At 26.7% G+C, this 12,420-nt stretch overlaps 1 protein-coding gene across 1 annotated transcript in view; it reads left to right on the top strand.

Annotated features, from left to right (window-relative positions):
- Positions 1-6,737: 6,737 nt before the first annotated feature.
- The window catches only part of LOC100205917 (nonsense-mediated mRNA decay factor SMG5), a 52,011-nt gene continuing 46,328 nt past the window's right edge, over positions 6,738-12,420 (top strand). Inside the window, exons 1-2 of the mRNA XM_065815240.1 lie at positions 6,738-7,035; positions 11,430-11,528. Coding sequence (XP_065671312.1) covers positions 6,944-7,035; positions 11,430-11,528 — 191 coding nt within the window. The 5' untranslated portion in view covers positions 6,738-6,943. The remainder of the gene's footprint in view (positions 7,036-11,429; positions 11,529-12,420) is intronic.

Genomic DNA, 12,420 nt, shown 5'->3' on the forward strand with positions numbered 1-12,420 from the left:
AGGGGTGCAGTCAGTGCGCCGCGCCAGGACCCATAAGAGTTTAGAGGCCCATGAATAATATATTCTTTTAATTTTAACAAAGTTTCTCGTTTTAACCCATTTAAGCGATAGGGTATAGAACAATAAAATTTCTTAGTAGTACCAGTAATTACTATCTATATTGCTTGATTCTGATTACTTCAAACCGTGTTCTGAAATTTTTATTTGAAATATACCGATTTTATTAATGCGATATGAAACTAAAAGAAAAGAAGATCACCATACTCCACAATTATAAAACTGTTCATTTTGCGAGGTTAGAAAAATTTTGTTTTATCTCCACATTTTAGAGTTTTGAGATAAAACGATTTAAAAAATTAAAACTTTAGGAGACGGCATATAAAAAGCGTATGTTTTCACTTATATATGAAAAGCTTATGTTTACTAATGTTTTCTCCTCAAGTTTTAACTCAAGGTTTCAATATTGTAGAAAAACACTATTTTGAGTAAATAACACAAACAATAACTAAAATTTTTGGAAAAGTGGAGATTGAACAAAATAATTCTAACCTTGCGATTTTTTAATCTTCGTCTAATCTATGTTATCTCGCTAAAGCATATTAAATTTAAAAAACTTTATAAATAAGTGAATCTAAAATAAATTAAATAAATATTAAATTTTACTTTTTTTCTTAACTTTATTTATTTCTTTTACATACTTTAATAACATCAAGATTTAAAAAAATTTTATTAACAATGTTTTAACGAATTAAACCAATTTTGAGTTATTTCATTTTCAATCTTATTTAAATGTTTTTCTGTATTATTTTGTTACTATTTTAATTTTTTTTTTATCATGAGTTTTTAATCTTTTGTAGCTGTGAGGGATTGATGCAGCTGTGGTAGATGCAAATTTAAAAAAATTAGAATTTTTTTAAATTTATTTTAGAAAAAGACTTTTTATGTTTTAAAAAGTTTATTAACTTGGTATTCTTAAGATTCTTTTTCAATTGGGTATAACACATACAGATACTTTTTAATTGGATATGAAAAAACAAAATTATGAATTATAAATAATTGTGGAAAATAATAAGCGTCAAGATGGAATTCATAAAAAAAATATCCATCGCAAAGATAAACAGTAGCTAAAAAAAAAACTTACAAATATGATGGACTTTAACATTCATTCCGAACCGAGACTTGGTGCTACACAAAATTCTAAGCCGTGTTTCACGCACCAATATAGTACAAAACTTGACATTGGATTTATCACAGCAAATTTTCCTTCTCAATAATAAATAATTAGTTTTGTTGTCAGAAGTCATATTGACTATCAATATGACTTCTGGCAACAAAATTTATTATTGCGTACCGCTATACAAATTTGTATAGCAGATACGCAAATTAACTTTTTGCGTACCTGCTATACAAATTAATTGGGTTAGGGGTCATTACAAAATGGTGCCAGGCATTTTGTAATGACCCCTAACCCAATTTTTTTTTCAGTTTACCGTCAATAATCGTAATATGACAGTTTAACAATATAAACTTGGTATTCAAAAAAAGATTTCGAGGCATTGGCAAATTCAGCATAGGGCGTGCGGGAGGGAGGACGGGGTGGGGGATCCCACTTGCGCGGTTCCTATGCCGGTCAACTGGCGCTCCCTAAAATATAAGTTTCTCATTTCAAAATTATGCGTTTTTTTAAACGTAAATAGAAAACTAAATTATAACAAACCATTGTTTGCGTACTTGCTATACAAATTTGTACGCATTTATGGCAGAAAAAAAAACAGAGACGCTTTCTTTAAAGAAACTTATAATCATACTGTACACAGTCAATGGGTTTTTAACATAGTTTGCTGTATCAAAACTACTGTGACTGTACAGTAACAGATGTTCATAAAACTACAATGACTTTGCAAACGGTAAATACTTTTTTTTAAAGGAGAAAAACAAAAAACTAAATTAACTGATTTTAACATTGTGGAGCAACTTAGATATTTTTTTATGCGTTAAAAATGTTTTCGGGAAAAACCCGCTTTCATAAAACTCAGTATACTAGTTATGGATACTGTTAACTCTGTCTTTGTTTTATATAATAAATTTCTAGGTATTGCTACATTTAATTCAAAAGAGTTCAAGGTTTCATCAGAAAATCTGAACTATAAATCTAGAATTATGCTATCAAGTAACGGTAAATAAACATTGACTCTATAGTAAGTTCGAGGATCATTGGTATTGAGATTTGCGCAATTAGTTTGTTTTCCTGTAATTAGTTGAGTCTTGATTTTAAAACCTAACTCTTCTATTAACTTTGACGCAGTCAAAAATATAGCATTTAAATTTTCTTCATTCTGTAGTCTTTTATTTAATATCTTTATGGTATGTTTAAGAATAGTTTTTGCATATTCCTTATCCAATAATTTTTTTTGAAGAGCCTTAATTAAAGAGACTGTGGTATTTAACACATTGGCTAATGAACAAAGTGTTATTACAAATAAGGACTCAGATATTTTTTAGTAATGAGGCCTTTGTTGAAGAATTCCCTTCATTCCACTGAGATATCAAACTAATTGTTTTTATTATATTTGTTAAACAAGATTTAAAACTAAACTCAGAATCATGCAGTTCAATTCATCTCGTTTCGCTTAAGCTTATAAAAATTCTTATTTTAATTAAGTCCTGAATTTGTTGAGCGCATAGTTCAATCATTTCATTTTGAATACTTTTATTTATGTATGTTGTTTTAGAATTACAGTTATTCAAATGGTTTTTTAAGATATTGTCCCCAGCGCTCACTCAAAAGAGAAGCATCATTAGAAGATTGCCATCATTAATTACTGAAGAGTCTTGATTTTTTCAAAGATCTGGCTATCATCGCGATGACCTCGCAGAGCAATATTCTGTCGACCAATAAATATTATAGATTCAATTATAGGCTTTAATCGTTCTTTATTTTCTTTAGCCTGTTTAAGTGTTTCTTTGTTAACTAAACTACGTACATCTGCAGACGGACATTCATATATTCTGATGGAATTTGATGTTGCCAACATAGCAACTTTGTAATACGCATTGCAATCATGTAATTGTAAGTCTCCATCCTTATCCAAAAGCTTTGAATAACTTTGAATAATCTTGAGTAATTGCACTTGACCGTGTATTCCCCCAACTTTTGCAAAAAGAAAGCAATACTTACAAAAAATTCCATAAAGGTATTCTGAAATCATTATCCACGGAAATTTATGTATATGTTTCTCTGACAAAAATCAATTAACAATCTTATCCTTCTTTAAATGCACAGAATATGGATTTTTGTAATTTGGACCAGGAAACCAATTGCATTTCAATGTACGGTATTTATCTTGTTACCTGACGTGTTAAAAATGCCCCAATGTCTATAGGCAAACAGCTATCATCTTTTGTCGCGGGTATTGAATCTTCTTTATTAATTTCTGCGTTAGTTTTACTTGCAAAATTAGCAGCTTTCATAAAAAAAATTCAGGTCCTGGAGAAAAAGGACTAAGTTTCATTGTAATTTGATTATTTTCAGCCCCGCTGACAAAAGACAAAACAATAGGACCAACATGGTCCTTTATTGGTAGAATTTTAATTCTTTTAACAAAATAGTCATCTAAAGAGCTTGTCCTCTTTACCCTGTTGGTCATTGTAGCTAATAAAAATAATTTTATTAAAAATAGTAAAAATCAGTTGTCATTTATTTAAAATAGTTATAAACACACTTTTGTTTTCTAAATAAGAAACTAATTCATTAGAAATTCATACAGTTACTATTTAAAAAAAATTCGTCGTATCTCACTTAAATACAGCTTGAAGTGTATATAAGCCCAACGGGCACACGACGTTGGAATAACGTTGAAATAACGTTGATTGACGTTGATCGACGTTGATCAACGTTATTTCAACGTTATTCCAACGTCGTGTGCCCGCTGGGAGTGTAATATAAATTGAAGTGTTGCAATTTCAAATTAAATTTCAATAAAAAAGTATTTATTTTTCATGTTGAAAAATAAATACTTTTTTTCTTGAAATTCTAACTACCAAAAACGGCATCGCGTATATAAATTATACTACAAATTCAAATTAAATTTAATAAAAAAAAATTTACCATGAAAACCAAATCTATTTTATTTTTTTTCGTTAGTTTTTTAAAAACAGTTTTAACAATTTTTCAAAATAGAACGTTAGTAATTTTACTGTTTTTTATTGTTATCTAATTATATAATAGAATGAATTATAATATATAATAGAATGATGATAACATTAAAATGTTTCGAAACTTTCATCGTTTTTCTTCGATTCGCTGCGGAATAATTTTTTGTATTTCGCTTTTTCTTTTACAAATTTTTCAATAATATTTTGAGATTTGACATTTCTTAGGGAGGGGAGGGGGAGTAGTTACCCATTACCCCCCCCCCCCCCCGTCCTTACCCTTTTCCTTTGAGATGGAAGGGAACAACACTCGCAAGATCGGTTACACCAATTAGTTTGCATACCAGTTCAACTTTTTCCAGCCATTCTGCAACTGATTGTTAATCGTTTCCACTAAACTCCGGAACTAACTTTAAATCAACTTTAGTCGACATTTTAGTCGACTAAAGTTGATTTAAAGTTAATTGAATATTTGACAATAAACAAGACTTTTCTATCTTCCTAAATTAAATTAAATAACAAAGCTAGCATAATTGGCAATTAAAGAACTGAGTAAAATCACAACAACTTTACTCACTGCAAAAAAAGTACTGAAATTTTTATTTACTCAAATGAGACAAAACAATACAAGTTTGTGAAATAAATTTTATAATTCTTTGAAAAGCTGATAGCAATAGCATCAGGATAGCCATTTTTAGTGCATTAATTGCAGCAACTGATATCTAAAGTGTTGCAGGTTGCAAATGTATGTGAAAAAACAAACAAAGACAGTTTTATCATTCTTTCAAAATGAACTTATTCGTTTTGAAATCAAAGGAGTGTGTAGTGTCACTAAAACAAAATTGATAAAAAGTAATGAATTTGATTAATTTTGATTATTCCTTTCTGTAAATACAGAACCAACTTCAGTATATGATTTCATTAGGTTACATTGAATTTTTACATTCTCCAAGCCCTACCACCAACAGCACCAGTAACTACACCATTTCAGCTCCTGTCTTCTAAATTTACACCAATAGCAACTAACAACAGCATACATTGTATAGCATAAGCTTCATAGTCAATTCCAAAGTCTATCAACATTTAATATTGTTGTAACACCAATTATTCAAAAAAAAAAAAAAAAATTAAAAAAAAGTTGAAAAACAGAGATTGAAAGGTGCTGACAACAAAAGCAACAAGGAAATAAAGTAATTACGCTTATAAGCTTAACTTTAATGATGATTAAACTACAACAGCGTTTCTGGCAACAGCAGCAAACCAACTGTAAAAAGTAAAGTTTTGGGTAAAACTTCAACATCAATGGTATCAGTGCGAAACTTTAAAAAGCAAGGTTTTTCTTTGTCAAACATCAAGACAATATGTAAAAGGCGCAGAGTTTTACTACACCAAAAAGTGTTACACAAGTAACATCCAGAACCTCTGAACAACTCGACATTAGCATAAGAATAAATCTTTATTTAAAAAAAACTGGTTGTTTTGTTAACTAGTACCATTAGTTGCTTTTTCAAATTAAATTTTCTTTTAATTACTCATCGAATTTCTAACTTTTTGACTGTAAGGGTACTTGTATTAATGTTTAATAAATTATATGAATATTTAGCTAAATAAATATTTTTATTGATCTTATTCTTACATTTAAAAAAAATCTATGGAAAATCACCCAACCTCACCAATATATAGACTTAAGCATGAATTAAATGTTAGACAACCGAACAATTATTTAGCTTAAATTACTTACAAAGAATAACCACAGCACATGAAAAACAAGGAGTTGTAATTTTTAAAGCAAGATTTATTGGACCCTAATAAAAAACTTACTAGCTAGTCATTTTGAAAAAAAATTAAACGTTAAGTTCATAAATTTCCTGTATTAAGAGATTAATAAACGAAATTTACATCAATCATGAATATAAGCTATGATGAATATAAACAAAAAGACCTTTCTTTGCTACAAAAAGACCTTTCTTTGCTACAAAAAGACCTTTCTTTGCTACAAAAAGACCTTTCTTTGCTACCGCGTCATATAATAGCTACTAGTTATGGAGTTGCTCAAATAAGATATAGGTATAAGCTGGAACCAGTTTGGTTTGGGCTATTTTGAAGATAAAGCATAAACCTTTTTAGAAACTTATACTATGTCAATTGTATATTTTTGTAGAACGGGTGTTTAAAAGTAGAGTTGTAAGTCATAGTAGAGGAATATAAGAATAGTAGAAGTATAAGTCATAAGCAAAGGTCTTTTTTTCAATATTAATCACCATAATCTCTATTTTGCTTAATTTTAGCCCTCACTAACTTCAAATATCTTGGCACCGATTCCGTTGTAAAAAAATGTTAAAACTAAAGTTTGCATCAAATTTTTAATCAACATTTTTTCTGCAATTGTCAACTTTAAAAAAAATTTCCAAGAGCATTCTAAACAGAGGGATTTCAGGGGTTACACTTTTGGTGACCTAAATTGTAAAAATTCGTAAATATTTCATAAAAAAGTTCAATGAAATAATCACAGTTGGAATGCATTAAATACTGCTGTTTTATTCCTCCATGGTGGAGTATAAAATAGATACATTTTAACGGTACGCGATTTATATGATTCATTTTTTTACTCAGCTATATGTCAGTCTTGTTTTTAAAATGGCGCAGTGAAATTTTTATTGGTCGATAAGAGAAGCCGTTTTATTGTTTTTCGAATATCAGAACGAATAAGGCAACTAAAAGTTCCGTTAATATTTTATCCCAGCATAAATAGATATGCTTTTAGAAGAAAATTTAATTAAAAAAGTCATAAATGTGTTGTTTGAAGACCATGAAGAAGACTACCCCTGCAACTTCTCCAAATAGTGTTGTTAATGTCAAGAGTGAAATTCAAAAGTTATACAGGTATCTAAATAATATACGCATACATAAATGCGTACATACATACGTACGTATATACATACATACATACATACATACATACATACATACATACATACATACATACATAACTACATACATACTTATATATATATATATATATATATATATATATATATATATATATATATATATATATATATATATATATATATATATATACTTAAATGTATATATATATATATATATATATATTATATATATATATATATATATATATATATATATATATATATATATATGCATATATATATATGTATACATGTATGTATACGTATATATATGTATTTATATATGTATGTATATATGTATATATATACATGTATATATATGTATACATATGTATATATATGTATACATATGTATACGTATATTTATATATATATATATGTATATATATATATATATATATATATATATATATATATATATGTATATATATATATATATATATGTATATATATATATATCTATACACATATATATGTATATATATATATATATGTATATATATATATATATATATCTATACACATATATATATATATATATATATATATATATATATATATATATATATATATTTATATATATATATAGTTTTTGCATTCAGCAGAGTTCTTGCATATTCTAATCATTTTTCCTGAGCTAATGGTAGACTAAAAATAATTAGATAAAATAAATAATTTAAAAAAAAGAAGGATTAAGTGTAGACTAGAAATAATTTGCATAAATAAAAGTAATATTGTAAACTATTGATAACATTAATTTTTCTACTTTTAGATAAAGAACATGCCGATATATACACTGTTAGTTTTTTCACTTAAATTGAACACTTATTTTATTAAAAAAATAGATGTTCTTTTTTACAACAACAAATTATTGACAAATAAAAAACATAATTAAGAAATATTTTAAAACCCTTTGCTTTTAAAGTGTTGTAATTATAAAGATTTTATTTGTTACAGGAGTCTGAAAACTAGTTATGTTTTGAAAGTTTTTTAAAGTACTGTGTTGTAGGTTAACTTTAAACAGCATTGAAAATCGTTAAAACTAATATAGTAAAAGTTATTGATAAAATCTAAATTTGGTATTTTAAAAAGATTTTTTTTCCTTATAATTTATTTCTTAAAACAATCTTATACTTAACATAACCTTTTGTTTGTTTATTACAATTTATTTATTTATTATAATTTTTACGTATTTAATGTAGTATTTTTAATAAAGATTATAAACAATTTATAGATAGGTTTTTATCAGTTATCATTAAGATATTTTTTAATGTAATTTATGTTCATAATTATGTAGGTCAAAAGAGCTTTACACAATATTAAATTAATAAAAAATAAAAATATTTGTTTTAACAAATTTAGTTCTATTAATTTATCTCTAAAATCCTTAAATAAAATTTGTAAAAAAATAAAAATAAAATAGCATTTTTGTTTAAACACTAAAACTTTTATTTACTTTTTTTTAACGTTTAAATCAGGGCTGTGGATTCGAAATTGTGACATTTGTAGTGGAGTCAGAGTTGCTAAACAAAATTGAAGCTCCTACTCCAATAGTAAAACTTCTCGGTGTTGCACATGCATGTACAAAATATTTAACCTTCGAAGAATTTTTCATATATTCATATATTCCATATTCATTAAGTCTTGGAGTTAGAGTTAGAGTCGGATTCGTACTCTGAAAATTTTAATGATTGGAGTTTGAGTTGGTACTTTTTTTTTACGACTCTGCACCAGGGGGTGCAGAGGTATTATTCTATTTTGCACCAGGGGGTTTAAATGCTTGCACAATTTTCTTATGTTCTAATTAATAATAGAAAATATGCAAAAAGCAAACTTTAGCACTGTGACAAAATATAGTTATATTATTATTTTAGATAAGCATTTTATAATAGTTACTTTTTTTTTATATAATATTCCTGAATTAAAAAAAATAAACTATAACTGCCGTTAAAAATCAAAAATCACCCTTTTGGGCAACTTTATTGCATCAAAGGAATATTTTTAGTCACCCTTCACAAAATTCGGTTGTCTGGTACCATCAGGGGACCACGAGTGTACACCTCTGATATATATATGTAATGCTACAAATTGATAAATGTGCAAACATTTATTTTTTAAAAATTTTTTAGAAACAAATGCATTACTTCAGCAATTTTTTTTCCAAATAATGTGATGAAAGCATGCAAAATTTTACTTTAAAGAAATCATGTTTGAACATTATGATTGCTTTCTTCTATATCATAGTTTTTTTTTAATTTTCTTTTTTTCCTTAATGTGAGGTAATGTTCGTTTGCATACTAAAAGCACTTTTGAAAGTTTTGAAAAGAATTTTTAAGTTTTGCTGAAATATATATAATCTAATAATATATATATAGAATTATGTTTAATAATGTTTCATATTTTATTGTGCGTTTAACAATACCAATAATATGATATTTTTATTAACTTATTATTAAATGATAATAAAAATTCAAATGCTGTTGAGCGCCAGGCAATATCTATGACAGCCAATACATTAATTGTCTAAGAATTTAATTGTAATTTATTTTTCTTGTTTATTATTATTTTTAAGTCAATCAGTTTTTTTTTTTTATAATTCACCTCCCCAAGGCAAGAAGGCCACCACAGATGAGGTTATAACTCTCTCTCAACTCTTTAACTCCGAAACACGAACCTTGACGAACAAGGCCGCTGCGCGGAAAAACAAGTTGAGCGCGGTACTACCAGGGACTGACTACAGGTAACCTCTAATATTGGATGCTGGACTGGGTGTATTGATTGAATTCATTTGTATCTGGACTTTTTTCATATCAATAGATATAAATTTATATAATTATATTGTTGTATAAGGTCACCTCTTAGTCTTCGAACTTCTAAAGTTATTAAATCTAATACTTTTAGTCTTTGATTACATCCCAGATATCTTAATTCTGGTATCAATTTAGTGGGTCTTCTTTCAACTTTTTCAAGTTCTTTGATATCTTTTTTATAATAGGGATTCCATGCTTGAATTGCAAATTCCAAATAAGGTCTAATGTATGTGCAATAAAGCATTTTCATAAGGTATTTATTTTATACCTAAAAGTATTATATAATATGAATAAGTTATAAAGTCCATAGATCTAGCGCCAAAGAAAGTGCATATTCTTCATTTTTGTCTGTAGATAGTGTCAAAGACGCTGTTTGCTTTACTGGCAGCATTCCTTACTTGTCTTTCCAATTTCAATTTCTTGGATATATAAATACCTAAATCTTTTTTGAGAGTAGATTTTTCAATTTCTTTTAGTTTGCCGTCATTTTTTTTAAGAAATAAGAATATCTTTTATTACTTGCACCATAATGCATTATTTTACATTTCTTAGATTCAAACCCAGTTTCAATTCAACCGCACATTTATTAAGTTTTTTTTTTTTTCTTGCCTGGTTGTTTTTAAATTTTCCCATAAAAAGTCAAGTTTATGTTGTTGTTTTTTTTTAAATTATTTTATAGGCCGAAAAAAGATAGAAATTTTTATTTTTGATAGACTTGCTGTTCAAACCAAACCCTCAGTCAATGTAGCAGAATTTGTAGCAGCGGGCTATAAGATTGTTGATGTAGCAACGATTCGATTCTTGATTTGATTTGATGAGTAAATCAAGATCTGCCTCAATTCGCATGGCCCTAGTATATATATATATATATATATATATATATATATATATATATATATATATATATATATATATATATATATATATATATATATATATATATATATCAGTAGTGTATCAAAGGGCCTGCAGGGGGGGGCAAAGTTACTGCGGGCCCAAGTCAACTTTTTCAAAAAGTTATATCATAAAAAAAAATATGCGTTAGGGCGTGCCAAAAATAACTTTTTTTTAAAAATATCTGTTTCCACCCTCTAAATGTGTTCTATATAAAAAACATATATTTCGTATAAAAAACATATTGTGTTAGGTATTTCCCAATTTCAAAACCAATTTAAAGCAATAAACAAGCATAAAATATTGAACATTTTTGTTCATATTTTTTAACCGAATTTTAGACAATAAAATATCTAAACAAATTGTTTTGTAATTTATGAAAAAAAATCTATAATGATAACATATACTAAAACTCTTTGGAATTAAATGTGCTTGAATAAGTTATAAAATCTGTAGGTAGCGCCAAAGAAAGTGCATATTCTCCATTCTAGTCTTTTAAAGAATTAAAATTCTGACTAAAATGGAGAATGCAAGCTTTGCAAACTGAAAACTGTTAAAGCTAAGAGATTTTTCAAATTTAGTATATTTATAACTTGAATAATATTTTAATTAAACATTTCAAATTGAATATTTTACTATTTAGGCAAATTCAACAACTTTCACAGCGTTTAGATCTCCAGCTTCAGCAAGCAATAGATTGGAAAGAATGGTTTGATACAGAGACTCTTCAGTCTAGACAAAGGTTTTGATTGATTATTATAAATTTTATTTTCATACAATTTTGCTTTGCCCATCAAAGTACTTTTTAGAGATGAATAATTTTATTATTTTATATAAGTAATTCATTACCACTTTGACAAATTAAAATAGTTAAATTCAAAAATAAGTGTACAAAATATATTCAAAAAAATATTTTCCATAATATATTCTTTAAAATAATCTATTATACTTTAATGTTGCCTTATAATAACATTGTTAAGTATCTAGGTTGTGAATTTACTTATATTCAATATATTGTTATTCGTATTTATGTATTATGTCAAGAATTGTCATTGTTGGTTCTTGATATTTAGTAGTTATATTTTGTTAGAATTGATGTTTATATATATATATATATATATATATATATATATATATATATATATATATATATATATATATATATATCAGGGCTTGTGATGAAGAAAATCGTCAAGCGTGTTATATCGCGCTCGTAAAATTAGAATACGTTTTCATCGAGCGTGATTATGTGCGCTCGAAATAAGGTCGGCGAGCGCGATCATGAAAATTGCTGAAGGCGATGCTCATAAAAAGCTTTTTATTTTTTTATATCTTTTTTTATTTGTTACATAATTCTTTCGTCAAAAAATGTTTGAATTAGTATCACACTCATGAATCTACTTCAACGAAGTAGATTTTTATACTTCCAAACTTCTTGTATATTGTCAGATCGCGATTTTATTTTTAACTATTTATGTTATAAAAAAATAATATCAAACAAAAACGCAACTTCTCATTGATTTTGTATTAAAGTATAATTTAGTGACTTATTAGTTATAGTTTTTATTCGTTGTTTTGATATATGTATTTTAAAATGTTACGCTGTAAACTTAATTAACAGTTAATGGTTTTTA

This window comes from Hydra vulgaris, chromosome 13, assembly GCF_038396675.1.
Source record: "Hydra vulgaris chromosome 13, alternate assembly HydraT2T_AEP".
NCBI classification, from domain to species: Eukaryota; Metazoa; Cnidaria; class Hydrozoa; order Anthoathecata; family Hydridae; genus Hydra; species Hydra vulgaris.